Source organism: Euleptes europaea, chromosome 8 (genome assembly GCF_029931775.1).
Source record: "Euleptes europaea isolate rEulEur1 chromosome 8, rEulEur1.hap1, whole genome shotgun sequence".
In the NCBI taxonomy this organism is placed as follows: domain Eukaryota; kingdom Metazoa; phylum Chordata; class Lepidosauria; order Squamata; family Sphaerodactylidae; genus Euleptes; species Euleptes europaea.
In genome coordinates, this window is record NC_079319.1 from 21,674,146 (window position 1) to 21,690,888 (window position 16,743).

The 16,743-nt window shown below is 43.4% G+C and overlaps 1 protein-coding gene across 1 annotated transcript in view; it reads left to right on the top strand.

Moving 5' to 3' along the window:
- ANGPT1 (angiopoietin 1) overlaps positions 1–2,040 on the top strand; it is a 170,224-nt gene extending 168,184 nt beyond the window's left edge. The window contains exon 9 of the mRNA XM_056854199.1: positions 1,804–2,040. Within this exon, the coding sequence (XP_056710177.1) occupies positions 1,804–1,964 (161 nt within the window). The 3' untranslated portion in view covers positions 1,965–2,040. The remainder of the gene's footprint in view (positions 1–1,803) is intronic.
- The last annotated feature ends 14,703 nt before the right edge of the window (positions 2,041–16,743 follow it).

Below are 16,743 nucleotides of genomic sequence, written 5' to 3' on the forward strand. Positions count from 1 at the left end.
GCATGGTCTACTTTTGCTCTCTTGATCTCAAGTAGATAACTTTTATAGCTCAGCTACATGAGATCTTCTGAACTAGGGATACCAAGGATTAAACAGGGCATCTATAGACAAAAGCCAAGATGGGGAGTTTTTATATGCAGAATCCATGAAGTACTATTAGGGTTGCCAATCTCCAGGTAGTAGCTGGAGATCTCTCGCTATTACAACTGATCTCCAGCCGATAGAGATCAGTTCACCTGGAGAAAATGGCTGCTTTGGCAATTGGACTCTTATGTCATTGAAGTCCTTCCCTTCCCCAAACCCTGCCCTCCTCAGGCTCCACCCCAAAAAGCTCCAGGTATTTCCCAATCCAGAGCTGGCATCCCTAAGTACTGTTGAGTGCTGTTCTGCACTGTACAAACACCAGGCATTCCTAGAAAGCATGAACTGTCTCTGTAGAGTTGCCAACCTCCTGGTAGTAGCTGGAGATCTCCTGCTGTTACAATTGATCTCCAGCCGATAGAGATCGGTTCATCTGGAGAAAATGGCCGCTTTGGCAATTGGACTCTATGGCATTGAAGTCCTTCCCCTCCCTAAGCCCCACCCTCCTCAGGCTCTGCCCCCAAAACCTCCTGCCAGCGGCGAAGAAGGACCTGGCAACCCTATGTCTCGGCTTTGATGGCAACTGTTGTAACAGGATACCTTCATCATGCAAATCTGTTGGATGTAAATATACACTCTCCTCTGTGACCAGATTTATTATCACAAAGTAGAGACGACGCCAGGTTTAAGAAGCAAAGGGAGAAAAAAGCTTTTTTTATTTTGCCAGGCAAAAGAGGAAGACATTTCAGCCCTTTTCGGGTTCAAAAGTGAAAGTCTCCTAACAGACTCCGCCTAGTCCTCATATTTATACTTTTCCAGAGTTCTTTGTTCTAAGAGGATTTGAATATCTCCTCCTCTCAAATCCACCCTAACTCTGATCTCATCTTTTGGTCACATGTATATGATCTCATCTGTTATTTGGTGATATCCTGTACCAGATACGAAAAATCACCTGCTTTGTTCAGTTTAAGTTAGACAGGACTATTTTCTACTGACTTATATAAATAACCACAGCTTACAAATATAATAGAAAAATAACATTTTTCCAATATGCTAGAATTAAATTAATTAAAATCTTACACATCCCACATATCTATTACTTGAGCTGTGTGGATTGGCCTGGCAGAAGAAGGAACTGCCTGAACTCTGTTCTCCAGGCCAAGACCTACAAGTACATTTGTTGAACAACCCGGCCTAACTGATATAGTTGCTGCCAATTTACTTTCAGAGCTTCCTTGTTTTGGTGTACATTTGCTTAGGAACATTATTGCATGCAGATGTGCCATATGTATATACCATATACACTGTACATACAAAATCAAAGAGGTATGACGTTAAAGGATGGCAACCCTTTTTATTTTTTTGAAGAGAAAATGGTGGGCAATTTTTTTTACTTGTTGGTTTTTCCCCCTCCTCTTACAGTAGGAGGCCCCTGTGACAGAACACTAATTGCTTTGGAAAGTCTCCTCCCTTTCAAAAGCACTTTTCCATTTAGCATGGAAGCTGCTGCTTGTGAAACAGTAGTTCCCAAGCTTTTCTGGGAATGTATGTCTAGATGTGTGCTTCTTTGGATCTGGGGCTGAGAATGGATTGTTTAAAAGAAGCCAAAACCATTGGCTCCTCGGTGGCCTTTTACCATTTAGCGATCTTACTAATTTGCCAGCCAGCTTAAGCATGTTTTGTTAACATATGGTCTAATTGTTGTGTTCCTAATGTTTTCAGGCTGGTGGTTTGATGCCTGCGGGCCTTCCAATCTCAATGGAATGTTCTACTCAGCTGGACAACACCATGGAAAAATAAATGGAATCAAATGGCATTACTTCAAGGGCCCCAGTTATTCATTACGGTCCACAGCTATGATGATACGGCCATTAGACTTTTAAACAACCGAGCAGATGCAAGAACAACATGCAGTACAGATACCAAGTTCGGGAGAACTTCTTACATAACCTTCAGAAACAGGAGGTGGGAGCTTCCTGAAAGCATAAGATGGCCGCTATACTCAGATCTCATGGCACAGACTGCAGTACATGGTCACGTGTCACCACCAATCACATCAGGTGAGGATCAAGTAGTGGCTGTTTTGCCTATGAGAAGAGGGCTATTATGACTATTCTGTGGACAACATTGTGGTTCAGTTGCCACAAATGACTCCAATATCTATCAGTGGGGTCTTTTTTTTTTTTTACTTTGTGCAAAAGACATCAAAATTACCAGACTACACAGATACAATATGAAGTTTTATAAAACATAAAACCGGTCATAATCAATGAGGAGAAAGATGCTGTTCAAGAAGGAAACTGGTGTCAAATCTATGCAAACGCACAAGTATTTATTTTAATTGGTATACATGCCTTAAAATGCAAAAGAGGGCCACAGTACCTTGTTATCAGTAGAGAAAAGTTAGATGGATAACTTCTCTCTAGCGTAAGATCAATAAGGTATGTTCGAGCGATTTTTTCATTACGCTCTTTTCAAATATGAAACATGCCTGCTAATAAAGAGACGGTGAGTCATCACAGACAGAATGATAAGAACAATATTCAGAGAATTGTCAATTGCCCTGCATGGCCAGGGAGAAGTAAATGTAGGTAATCCAGATAATTGGCATAATCCTTCAACTAGGATTTATAGCACGATAACAAAAGAAAGCAAGGATTGTTCTTTCTGATGGCTTCAGTTTTGGCCTGCATCAAAACCAGTTGGAATGTCACATATTATATATATATATATATATATATATATATATATATATATATATATATATATATATATATATATATATATATATATATAAGATATTAAAGGAGTTTTAAAGAAGGTGAAATAGAGGTTATTTTGCATACACTTTGAAATACACATACACAGAAATACGGTGTGTAAGCAGATGGCATAAACCACACATTTTAATTGGATTTGGTTCATGTTATAGTGCTCTTTTTTTTTCTTTTTGCATGTGCACATTTTAGAGTTAATTATTTCTAAATTGTTATTAGTCCTTCATTTCTTCTCTGTGTTATTCGTTTCTGAATAAACCAAATAATTGCCAATGTGAAAAAGAACATTAAGGGTGGTGGTGGTGGTGGTGATGGAATAATTATGGATTCCAAATGCTGTAGCACTATCCAACCACTGTTAAGCAGAATTTGGTCCCCTTGAGTCAGATCAGTGGGAATTTCTGGATTCAGCTTTGTATGTGTAACTACAGTGAAAATGAAAGATATGTAATTTGTACATTCAGTTGTGGCTTCCATGGTTTTAAAAAACAGGTTACCTTTTTCAAGGGTTAAAATTTTGGTCCCAGTTCAAAACCTTTCTGACACACGCTCAACTATGGTACAATGCACTCTCTGATGCACAATAACGGTTACTTTGGAGTTATTTGGCTCAAAGTTGAAAGTCACATGAACACATGATGCTGCCTTATACTGAATCAAACCCTTGGTCTATCAAAGTCAGTATTGTCTGCTTAGACCAGCAGCGGCTCTCCAGGGAGTCCTACACATGGTCTGGTTGGTGTATGGACTTCTTTCACTGTGTAAATGATGTCACATGGGAACTGGCCTGTCACACATATATGATGTCATTTTATAGCAAATCTGACCATTGGCCTGTCTAGCCTAGTACTGTTTATTCTGAGTGGCTCTCCAGGGTAGTGAAAAGTCCTCTGCTTGTGATCTTTGTTTGTAATTGGGAATAGGAGATAACAGGGAATGGACTTGAAAACCTTTGGCGGGTGAACCATGAGCTCTACCACTCAGCTAAGAACATGTGCTAATTAAAACTAATTTCTGTGATCACGTCTTACCTTTTTGGAGGGGAAAGATCATGGAACTCAGTTGGTTTGCCAGTATATTTGTATGCATGAAAACACCTGGCTCACACATTATGTGATTTGTTCAATGACAGACTTGTGACTACTTTTCCACTACATGTGGGAGCTTATTGTGGGCTGAACCTGAACCTCCACCATGTGTTCCCATGCACTTTGATTTCACCACAGAGATGAGTGGAGAAACCCATGTGCCTAGGGCTGGTTCCAATATCTGGCCTATAGTGAGAATATATGGGCATGCACGACATTGAACAAGAGACATCATCCACATATACTGAGCAACCAACATTCCTCATGGCTGTGCTGATTGGACCCTTCTTCTGTACGCATTAGATTGTCATGATATATATGGGCCTCTCCATATATTGGTAGTATCTGGATCAGCAAGGAACATCTTATAAACAAACATATTTTCAGAGTCAGTATTCTCTGCAGAAAATCCATGCTCTAAGGACAATACAATGGTTATTCATACTAAAACCTGAGTACACAAAATTTACATTCATTGTTGACTGTTCCACATATGGCATTTTGACTATATGGGCGAAGATCTTGTTTTGGGACTAAACATAGACATCTGTATACACTGCAATGCCTAAAGATACTATCTCTCTTTATTTTAGCAATGGTTTCTTTACACATATGCATGTGGAAAAATAAGCACATTTCTATTTTCCACACCGAGGTTGTGGTTAATGTGTAATCTCATTGTGGAAGCAGTAGTGACATTTGAAGTATAAATATCTCTCTATTGGGGTCCATTCTGCCCCACCATCTTTTGATCCTCACTGGTTTCATTCTTCCAGAGTAACATAGCCTATACCAACATGACTTTGTCCCTGAAACCACCCCCACCCCCAGCATTCTTTGCTATGCAATTTCCCTGAGTATGTCAGAATTTTATTTCTAAGTTCTTCATCAGCTGAGCAGTAAGGGCTGGTGTCACATGTATAGTTGAGGTAATGGGAGGCCCAGAGCAGTGTCATGGTCAAGAGGGGCGGACTTTAATCTGGAGAACCGGGTTTGATTCCCCACTCCTCCACATGAAGCCCGCTGAGTAACCTTGGGCCAGTCACACTTCTCTCTGAACTCTCTCAGCCCCACCTACCTGTTGTGAGGGAAAGGAGGGAAGGTGATAGTAAGCCGCTTTGAGACACCTTACAGAAGAGAAAATCAGGGTATAAAAACCAACTCCTCTTCTTCTCGATTCTTGGGTTAAGACAATGCAACTTTCCATTGGTGCAGTGGCATTCTGTGTCACCAGTCTTGGGGCAGCAGGACCTCTCAGAAGTTAACTTTCTATATTGTGAACCTGGAGTTGGCTCTACCATATATATGAGAGTTGTATAACTTCCTTCTCTGTTGGGATCACATTCTGGATTCCCCAGGCAAGTTAGTTTTCTGACCATTCCACAGTTCCCATCGCAGTACATTGTTCCCCTTCCAGTTAGTGAAATGTCCTCTATAAGCCTTGAAGTGGGAACATGATTGGATGCACCTAAGCTATTAGCCTAATGTTTAATGACAGAAAAGGTACTGATTTATGTCTAATACTGTGTTTGATACAACTGAATATGTGTCCTCGTAATCCACAATTAGGCAGCTTTCTTCCATTTATGGAAATGAAACTTGCATAGATTTTGTAACAAAAACACGGAAGGAACCAGGGAACACTGCAGGGTTTTTACAACTGTGACAGTCCAATGTTTTTCAAGTTCAGTTCTTTGTATTTGTACTATCAGTATGTATTTCTTTTTCATAATCCTGCCTGAGGGGTTAATTTGTTGTGTTCTGCTCGTAAAATTACCCAACAATTCTTTGCTCAGCGGTTCCTGCGCACTGCTCCTTTGGCACTCTTTCCAGCAGTGTGTGTTTGTTTGCAAAAATTGTGGTTCTCCTCAAAAGTTGTAATTTTTAAATGCCTCCAAATCTGGAATGCCATTGTGTAGATCAAACTGCAAAGGGCAAAAAGGAAAAGAACAGAAATATCAAATCACAAGCATTATATTTACCCTTTATTTATCTCCGTTTGAGCAAATGGGGACATGGTTTCCTATTCTTTATAATAAAACATGTAAAAGACATTGGTTGGCTCCATCATTTGTCTTATTTGGAGTGTGCATACTTCGCCGTCTTCATATTTTCATTCTCAATAGAACAATATTCAGAAGTTCAGACCACTGATAACAGAGCATAACAACAATAGAACAGCTATGCTGATCAGACCAATCTTCCATCTAATCCAGCATCCTGTTTCACAAGTCACCACTAGCTGCTCCCAGAAGGCATACAAGTGGCACACCTAAACCTCTGCTTATGGTTGTCCCTCAGCAATGGTATTTAAGAAGTTACTCCCTCAAAATATAAAGATTCCATTTACTCATTGTGGCCCAAAAGGCCATTTTGATGGACCGATCCTCCATGAATTGATTGGCAAATCAGTTTGAAAGCCAACCAAAGTAGGAGCCATCACTATATCCTGTGACAGTGACTTCCACGATTTAATGACTCATTGAGTGAAGAACTGCTTCTTTGTCTATCCCAGATCAACTGCAATCAACTTTATAAGGTATCTATCAATTTCAGTATTGTGTGAGAGGGTGAAAAAGTACACTCTACTTTCTCCAGCCCGTGCTTAATTGTATGAAGGTTTATCATCCCACTATTTTCATCATCTTTCCCCTAAACACTCCAGCCATTCAAGACTTTTCTTCTTGGCCAGACACAATGCCTTACCCTTCAACAAATTATCTGGCAGATTCCTAGATAGCCCAATCGATCAGAGAGTCTGCCCGTGTGGAAAGGCAAAGAAAGACTGAAACAGTTCCCCTTTTTATTATTCAGTTGTGATTTATATTCTTCTTGAAGGTCTTTTCTTATAACTCCATTGATTTCACACGTTCCTGTTTGTTCTCAAGATTATCATTTAATCTTTCCTTGGTCTGGTAAAGATAAGGCTGTTACTCTATTAGTAATTTATTATTTAACGGCCGCTGTGAAGAAACGCAGGAAGTTATAAGCAAGTTAACTCCTAAATGCTTATTTGCATACAGGCTCTCTTTTTGCCCTGGAACTAGAACTGTAGCGATTTCTATTATTCTTTAATCATTACTTCATGCATGAAGTCCAGCATTGAGCAACTAAAAGTCTTTTACCCAAATCCCAGCAATTATTTCATATATGTTCTGCAAGAATGAAGGGGGCATTATCAGCATCTCTTTGTAATAGATTTGACTACCTTTTCTTCTAGGAATGTCGGAATAATTAGATGTCTTCATTGTATGCATCAACAGGAGCCCAGCTTTGTATCAATAGAAAAGCCAGAGTACAATGAATCTAAGCATTTTAGCTCGTTACAAACAGTGTTGAAACAGTGTCAAATTGCCATTCTGTTTAAGATTTAGGGGCCATGCTGCTCACTGAACCAAAAGGCCCTTTCTGTGCATTAAAAGTAATCACTAAGGATTTGATCTGGATTGAAGGAATCCCCAATCAGCTACAAGTGTTTTTATAACTATGTTGAAATACTATGAAGAGATGGTAGAACCAAGGAGTAAAGGGAATATGAAGCGGAGATACCAGGAAAGTTTCTTATGAGGAAACACTGAAGTTCTGACATATTTCTGCTTAATCATCCACCAGTTCCACTCGCATTTATTTCTTTACTTTGTGTGTACCCCAATTTTCTCCCCAACAGGGGCCCAAAGCAGCTTATATCATTCTCCTTTCCTCCATTTTATCTGCACAACACCTTGTGAGGGTAGATCAGGATGAGACTGTGTGACTGGCCCAAGGTCCCTCTTTGCCACCTCCCACCCCACACAGGCCCTTACAGCTCCCACTCAAGAGGGCGGTGGGAGGAAAATGGGGGGAGGCAGAATGGAGGTATCGATCAACATCCTGATGCATGGATGGCACAGATGCAAGACCGGAAGTTACGTCATTGCATTCAGTCAAAATTCCCCCAATGTTGAGTCTCCTACCAGTTGCCAGCCTCGTACTGGCAACCCTAGATTGGATGCTTCCCATCCCCGGGTCAAAACACCACATGGAAAATGAAGACATATGGGTAGGATCACCAACTCTGCTTGGAAAATTCGTGGATGTTTGGGGGTGGTGTTTAAGGTGTGTAGAGTTTGGAGAAAGGAGGGAGTCCAGAAGGGCAGTGGCAGCATAGAGTCCACCTTCCAAAGTTGCGATTTCCTCCATAGTCTAGAGATCAGCTGAAATTCTGGAAGATCTCCAGGCCCCATGTGGATGTAGGGAACCCTACATCTGACTAGACTAGAAGGTCTTCTCGTTTGTATGATGGCCTTTTTGCAATCAGGTCCTTGGATCCAGAACGTGAGCTGCGATCTGCTCATGAAACAAGGCTCTTCCCTTCTGAAAGCCTTTATCTTGAGGATGGTGAGAACCTCTAGAAGGGAGATACGAGGGGGGCTGGAGGAAGAATCTGTGGAACTCAGCTACCTGCCCTTGTGAGATCAAAGTGCTACTTCTGAAAGATGCTCTGCAGAACTGAATCCCAGCCAGGATGTTCTTGACACAAGCAACCATTCAAACAAGCAACTTCTACAGCCTGCAGCAGCTCAGGAAAAGGATGCTCTTATTTCTGAGCCTTGTAATAGTTCAGTCTTGCAGGGGAAGTCCCTGCTGAATTCAGAATACGGGTAGGCCTTCTCATACTTGCCCGTAGCTGCATAACTAGGCCTTGCATGTGTATGGATAGCTTTATAATAACTCTTTGTGTATTGAACTGTCAGGAGGCATCATGATCTAAAATGCAAGACACAAAACAGAAAGCTTCCCCTTTCTTAAAAAGACTTTGGTGTGTGTGTGTGTGTGTGGGGGGGGGGGTGTCTTAAGAAACAGCCAGTCCATATTTCTACCCTGAGTCAGGGACCCATCAGTCAGATAACTCAGCTTCGGATAATATTTATCCTTCCATGTTTAGATGTCAATCCACCCTCTCGCAGCCCTTTCATGCTTAAATTTAGAAGCACTGTCTGCTCTCAAGGAAACTACAAATCTCTGATTTGTTCATTTCAGATGCATTGCTGAACTGCTCATTTATTTTCTTGGAAGGCAACGGAGCGGAACTGCTTTATGTATATTTTCTTTTCTTTTTTTGAGGCAAGACTATTTTTCTCCATGGAAAGGTTTTGGCTTTAGATTTTGCCACACATCCAGTGTGGCTAACGATGCCTTTTTCTCTTGTGGAAATGCAAGGTTTTATTGACCACTCTACTAAGGGGGTGGGGGTGCCACACTCTATCAGCATAAGGTATGTTCCACAAGTACAGGAGCCTCTTGTATAGGGTTGCCAACCTCCAGGTACTAGCTGGAGATCTCCTGCTATTAACTGATCTCTAGCCGTAGAGATCAAAAATTGGCCGCTTTGGCGATTGGACTCTATGGCATTGAAGTCCCTCCCCTCCCCAAACCCGTCCCAAAAATCTCCCGCCAGTGGCGAAGAGGGACCTGGCAACCCTACTCTTGTATCCGTGGGACATGCCTGGAGCCAGTGGGGTGTGCTGGCTTTAACAGAGCTGAGTGATATTTATTTACTTATTTAAAACATTTATATCCCACTTTTCTAGGGTTGCCAACTCTGGGTTGAGAATTACCTGGAGATTTTGGAGGTGGATCCTGAGGAGGGTGGGTTTGGAGAGGGGAGGGACTTCAATGCCGTAGACTCCCATTGCCAAAGCAGCCAATTTTTGATCTCTACGGCTAGAGATCAGTTGTAACAGCAGGCAATCTCCAGCTAGTACCTGGAAGTTGGCAACCCTATACAAGAGGCTCTTGTACTGATTTCTATCCCCTGGAGATCAGTGGTAATAGTGGGAGATCTCCAGCCACCACCTGGAGGTTGGCAACCCTATACCTTTCCTTGTGGTTCAAGGTGGCTTACAGTAATAGTTAAAAAATATTTTCAGTTTAAAGCCAGAAAATAAAATAATAAACCCTAAATCTCAGCCCCCCCACTTAAAAGATGCCTGGCAATTCAGACTCCCTCAAATGCCCTGGCAAACAGACAGGCCCCCTGAAGATCTCCAAGAAGGGAGCCCCCTCTCACTTCTTCAGAAAACCCATTCCACAGAACTAGAGCCCTATTGGAAAAGGCCTGGGTTCTGGTCGATGCCAGACGTAGGGTTTCCAGGTCCCTCTTTGCCACTGGCAGGAGGTTTTGGGGGCGGAGCCTGAGGAGGGTGGGGTTTGTGGAGGGGCGGGACTTCAATGCCATAGAGTCCAACTGCCAAAGCAGCCATTTTCTCCAGGTGAACTGATCTCTGTCGGCTGGAGATCAGCTGTAATAGCAGGAGATCTCCAGCTAGTACCTGGAGGTTGGCAACCCTACGCTGGAGACAGGAGCTCTACACGTGGTGGTGTTCTAAGACCAAACAGGCTCTGCTTTATTTTTTAACAGGCATTCCCCACAGCTGCAGTGTGGCTGCAGGAACCTGGGCCCAGCTCTTTTCAAAAGTGAATTGGTCAAAGACACCAGCTGTACAAGTGTCTAGAACTTGCTAGTTCCACATGCTTGAGACTAATGCAGGCCAGCTTGTATCGAACAGGCACAAGTTGAAGGGCCTGGCCCTTAACAGATATCTGATGCGCTCTCAGAGTGCATACTTTCCACTAAATTAGAACCATGTGAGCACAACAGAAGCTCTCTTCATGTTACAGTGAAAGAATGTACATCCTGCATGTACATGCATACTTCTGTTTGTATGAGAGAGCCAATGCGCATTCGATTTACAAATGAAACCAGGAACTAGTACCTGGAGAAGCGTGCAGTTTCAACCACACATTCAGCTGTACATATGTCGAACGGCAGCATGAGAATTATTCAACGCGTGTATAAAGAAAAATCACTGTACATGGATTATATGTGTGTTCACTATTACTTGTGTACAGGGCCTGAATCAGTGGTTGCAGGAAAGCAAGATCCAGTAATCCACTCATTTCTATATGGAAGGGCAATAATATTTTCAGCATGGTAGCGTATATGTTTCTTTTGCTGAAAGGAAAGAGCTCGCATAGGGTTGGCAGGTCCCCCCAGCAACCTACAGGGGATGGGCGGGACTTACCAGTTACACAGAGAGACCAGCACCAACACCGGAAATGATGTCACCACATTGGCAATGTCGAGAAAGTGGCTCTGGTATTTGGGCAAAACTCTATGGTAGAGGCGGTTTTTACCCCAGAGTTTGGCCCAAATACTAGAGTGTCTCCCTCAAAGCCGGGGCCTAGGCCTCATTTTAAGCCCAGTTAAGCCCCCTGCCAGCCAGCCAAATGGAGCCGGGGGAGGGGCCCAAATTGGTGGTCCCCCCACCCCTGGCGGGGGTCTGGCAACCCTAAGCTCACATGTCCAACTTAGAAGATGAAAGCAGCATTCAAAATGCCCATTCCAAATCTCCATCTCATCCAATATTTAAGGTTGCACTTCTAATACTTGGCATTTATATGACACTTCCGGCATTCAAAGCGTATCACCTCTATTACCTTCTTGTATCTCTTACAGTAGCTCTGTAAAGCAGGCTAGTGCCATTATTCCCCTTTTGTCAATGCAGAGCTGAGGTTGAAAGAGATTGGCTTTCATCCCCAGGTCGAAGGCTACCGGGCAAGTCTGTGGCAGAGACAAGGTTTCAACCAGGTACATCCTGGTCTATAGAGCTGTTCTTAGCCATGACATTATGCCAGCTCCTGGAGACAGGGACTTCAGTTGGTGCAGAATGCTGCAGCCAGAATGTTGACTGGAGTGGGCTATAAGGACCATATCCCCAGTCTGGGCTCATTTACACTGGCATCAAATCTGTTTCTGAGCACAATTCAAGGTGTGGGTGTTGACCTTTAAAACACTGTATGGTTTGGGACCAATATACCTGAAGGACCACCTACTCCCTTATGAACATACTCACCCACTGTTGTCATCTTTGGAGGCACTGCTTTGGTGGAAGATGGCCGGCAGGCAGTAAAGTGGCTAAAGGGAGGAGGGGGGAAACTGTGAGCGCGGGCACCAAGATGGAAGAGCCCCAAAATCGAAACTAATGCTCAGTTGTCTGCCCATGAAGCAAACATAACTGAGCAGTGACTTTGCAAGACTTTGCAGACCAAGTCTTTTTAACACCTAAGTTCTTAAATCAAGAGGACAAGAGTGGGAACAAAGCTTACCAGAGAGGGGAGGGAGCATGTGGGCTTTCGTGTGCTGGCGCGAAGGTTGGAGCGGATCTTGCAGGGCAACAGGACTTGGCATCGGGGCTGGAGCCAATGCAGGAGCCGTGGCTGGAACAGGTTCTGAGGCTACTCTGCCAGAGGAACTCTTAGGGGGACCTTGTTGGAGCTAGAGATCATTCTAAGGGAAGACCAGGAAGTGCAAGAGACACTTGACACTATTGGACCCTCTCCAGACTCAGAGCCTCTTCCAGGCCTCAAACCCCTGACTCCCAAGGCTTCAGTCAAGGGACCGACCCCCTAAGGCTTAGCCCCAGACAATGCTGCCAACACGCCAGAATCTAGGGCAGCGACTCCCCAGCCTGGGAGGGCCAGATCCTGGACTACTGGTCCATCAAGTTCTTCCCCCATCTGGAAAGAGCAAGAGAGATGGCGGGCCCATGAGGAGCCAATTCAGCAATGAAGAAGCTACAGGCTGACAGCCCATGTTCCACCTACTAAGCCAGATCAGTGCTTAGCAGGATCAAGCTCTAGCCAGATGGAGCCTAGGACCAGGTGGGGCCTCTTGCCTTCCAGGATACTTTTAAGCCCTGAGCTAAACAGAGAACCTTGCTGTTTATAGGTTAGTTTGCTTCCATGCTACCAGTGAGACTAGATCCATTACCCAGCTACTGAATCTGCTTCAAGCCCATCCTCTTGAAATCAGAATAGTGAGACAGCAGGATTCTGGGAGCACAGGCAACACAGTTACGCTGTTTATACATTTTTTTATTCTCCTCTTCCCTCAAATAAATCAGGGAGGCATGCACGGCATACCGTACCCCAATTTTGTCCTCATAACAAACCTGTGAAGGCAGTTAGGCTGAGAGTGTATAATTGACCTAAGGTCACACATTGAGCTTTATAGTTGTGGTAGGATTTGAACCCTGATCTGCCAGATCCTAGTCCAACACACTAACCACTATACACAAGAACTTTCTAGATCTGCATTTAGATCTTCATCAACATGTCTGCATTATGATGGTTACCCCAGCAATATTGAACCGGTATAAAGCAGATACAGATGTTAGGGGCTAATAGGTCTTGTGGATGAATAGTTGCCCATGACACTCTTTGGATCAGGACCACTAAGTCCTTTTGAAGTTTACATAACCAAAGGCATAGCCATACGCCAGCAGCGTGAAAATAACCTCGCCACTGTAATTTATCTTGAAATAATCAGGATCTTTCGGATCAGTTGTTTTGATGTCTGCTGCCACCTATAGCATATTAGGAACTTTTTTAAGCGCTAAGAAGAAAAATCAGAGTTCAGATGAAATGCTTTGATACTGTGGGGAGAAAAGAGGAAGAGAGCAGGAAAAGAAAGTTGAATCAATTTTTTTTGAAAAAAGGGGCCTTTATTTGTTAAATCTGTTATCACTACCAATCTATAACTGGAAACAGGCGAAGATAAGAGAACCACAATTATGGCCCAGAAGGGAATAAACAGGCAAGCTTAGTTTTTGCCAAATAGACATGGTGGACTTTTCACACAATGTTCTGGCTTCTCTGAGGACTACAGACCCTTTGGTACGATCTCCCCCAAAAAACCCTGGCTTAGCCTGCGCTCTAATTACTTAATGGATGAGTCCCAGGGGTAGAAATGCTTGGGCTCAATTTCCACAGAACACAAGTCACAAAAAGGTAAAATTTTACTTGATCACTTTCTTCTCCTTGAATACATGCAAGCGTTGAGGTACATGTTTCATAAGCAGGATAGCCATGAAATAGAAAAACTGAAAAATAACAAAATAGTATTTGGTGCGGTGTTCTTTATTCATTATTTAACATTTATTTGTTGCTGATTTAAATTAGGTATCAGACTCCTGGACCGAGAATTGAGATTTCTCTGCTCTAAAGATAATAATAGAACTACTTTCACCCTTGAAAGTGGAACTTACATTGGTCTGTAAGATATTTTATTTTTGTGTATACCTTTATTTATGTGTCTATATATCTATATGTTTGTGTATGTGTGTGTAAAGTGCCTTCAAGTCGCAGCCGACTTATGGAGACCCCTTTTGGGGTTTTCATGGCAAGAGACTAACAGAGGTGGTTTGCCAGTGTCTTCCTCTGCACAGCAACCCTGGTATTCCTTGGTGGTCTCCCATCCAAATTTTATTTATATATATTATGTTATGTGTGTATTCATATATGTATGTGTGTATTCATATATGTATGTGTGCATTCATATATGTATGCAGCATGGTGTGGATAGATAGATAGATAGATAGATAGATAGATAGATAGATAGATAGATAGATAGATAGATAGATAGATAGATAGACACACAAACACAGCATGGTGTACTGGTTAAGAACACTGGACTCTATTCTGGAGAACTGGGTTTGATTCTCCACTCCTCCACATGAAGCCTGCTGGGTGACCTTGTGCTAGTCACAGTTAGGGCTGTCAATTCGGTTCGGTCCGAACTGAAAATCAACCGAATTTCCACTGATTCGGTGATTTTCAGTTCGGACGGATCCGAACTCAAATCTGGCGGGCAACCGGGGGGGGCGAATTCAGCGAGTTCGGGAGTTCACGAATAAATTCGGCCAATTCGGCCCCCCCTTCAGGGCAGCCCGCTGAAAGGCGCGGGCTGCCCTTTAAACTGATCTGCGCCTCCCAGCCGGGAGGCACAGATGAGTTTAAAGGACAGCCCGCCCCCCTTCACGGCAGCCCGCTGACCAAAAGGGAGGTTTGAATAAGTTGAAAGAGCTTTTGTCATGATCCGTTGGGCTCCTCTCTGTATTTCTGGTCAGAAACTCGATCCAGATTCATGATATGATTTTTTTTTGTGAGGGGGGGGGAATGCCAGGGGCAAGTGATATTATAGGAATAACCCACAAATACTCCATCAAAGATGCTAAAGCATGTAAAGTCATTGTAACTTTTGTAAGGGAAATGTACTTTCTAACTTGTAGCAGTAAAATGACTGCACGCCATATCCCACTGCTACTACTCCAGATTTGGATAGGCACACTTTTAAAGGGACATCTATAGATTACTGCTTGCTTGCTTCCTCCATCCATCTTTGCAGAGAGCCAGTGTGGTGTAGTGGTTAAGAGCAGGGGTTTGGAGAGGTGGACTCTGATCTGGAGGACCGTATTTGATTCCCCACTCCTCCACATGAGCGGGCGGAGGCTAATCTGGTAAACTGGATTAGTTTCCCCACTCCTACACACGAAGCCAGCTGGGTGACCTTGGGCAAGTCACAGCTCTCTCAGCCTCACCTACCTCACAGGGTGTCTGTTGTGGGGAGGGGTAAGGAAGGTAATTGTAAGCCGGTTTGATTCTGCCTTAAGTAGTAGAGAAAGTTGGCATATAAAAACCAACTACTCTTCTTCTTTTGCATCCACTTTGAAGGAAGGTACAATGCCATCACTTCACAATCGCCTGCCATGTAGGGTTGCCAATTCTGGGTTGGGAAATACCTAGAGATTTTGGGGGAGGGGTCTGAAGAGGGCAGGGTTTGGGGGAGGGACTTCAGTGCCATAGAGTCCAATTGCCAAAGCAGCCATTTTCTCCAGGAGAACTGATTTCTGTCCCCTGGAGCTCAGTTGTAATAGTGGGAGATCTCCAGCCACCACCTGGAGGCTGGCAACACTACCACCATGGAATCATCTGTGCCAGGTGTTATGTGTGCATGTGTGTATGTGTAATTGAATCAAGGGGAACAACTTCCTTGTAATTGCACCAGGGGAAAACAAGTGCCCTGTAGAGCTTGGAGTTCCCCAGGGCTCCTGAACTGTATGCTCCCATTGGCTACTGGGGTTCCCCCCCCCCAATCATGGACTTGTGGGGGAGTGGCCGCAGGTGGGCAAGTGGGCATATAAGCAGGGGTCCGGTCACTATAATTCAGTTCAGTTCTTGCTCTCACAATAAATCAGTTGCTGTTGGAACTCCGTCTCCATCCTCATGTGTTCCCCCACGGGGACTTAACACCAGGTACTGAGATAATTCCTCGGCAGCTAATACATTCCCATCTAGGTGAAGGCTTGCCTGTGATTTCTTTCACATCCAAAAGTCAAATGCATACAGCAAGAGGACAATCACCTTTTCAGCGCCTATCAGAAATCCACTTGGGTGTCTTTGGAGAATTCAAACAAATCAGTCCTGTCCATTTTGATGTCTACATCCAAATGGATATAACTTGAAATATTCTTGTTTTAAAGCGACTGTTTCTCCCTGTTCCACGGTACCTGAGTGTTCATGCAGTTCTGGTTCAAATTAACAAGTGGAAGGGAGCCAGGGCTGCTAATCTTCTTGTTCTACATCAGCTATCTCGCTTCTTTGACCTTTTCACTTTCTTCTGTTCCAACCAGAGCTGCACAGAGGAGCATCTCCAGAGGTCAAAGATAACCTTTGCATTCTGTTCAGGATTCTCACATAACTATTTGCTTTGCCGGGGGGGGGGAGAGTATTTTCTTGAAAAATCAGTATTTATAGCATTGTGGAGATCCAGTTGCTGGTGTATCCAGTTTTGGTCCCTGTTGAAAAAGTCACGCAGTCAACCAGTGAAAGCATGAAAGGAAGTAGTAATAAAATTGCCATGCCAAAAACTACGTATTGCTTTGAAATTTCATCAACTAGTGATGCTTTGTACTGAG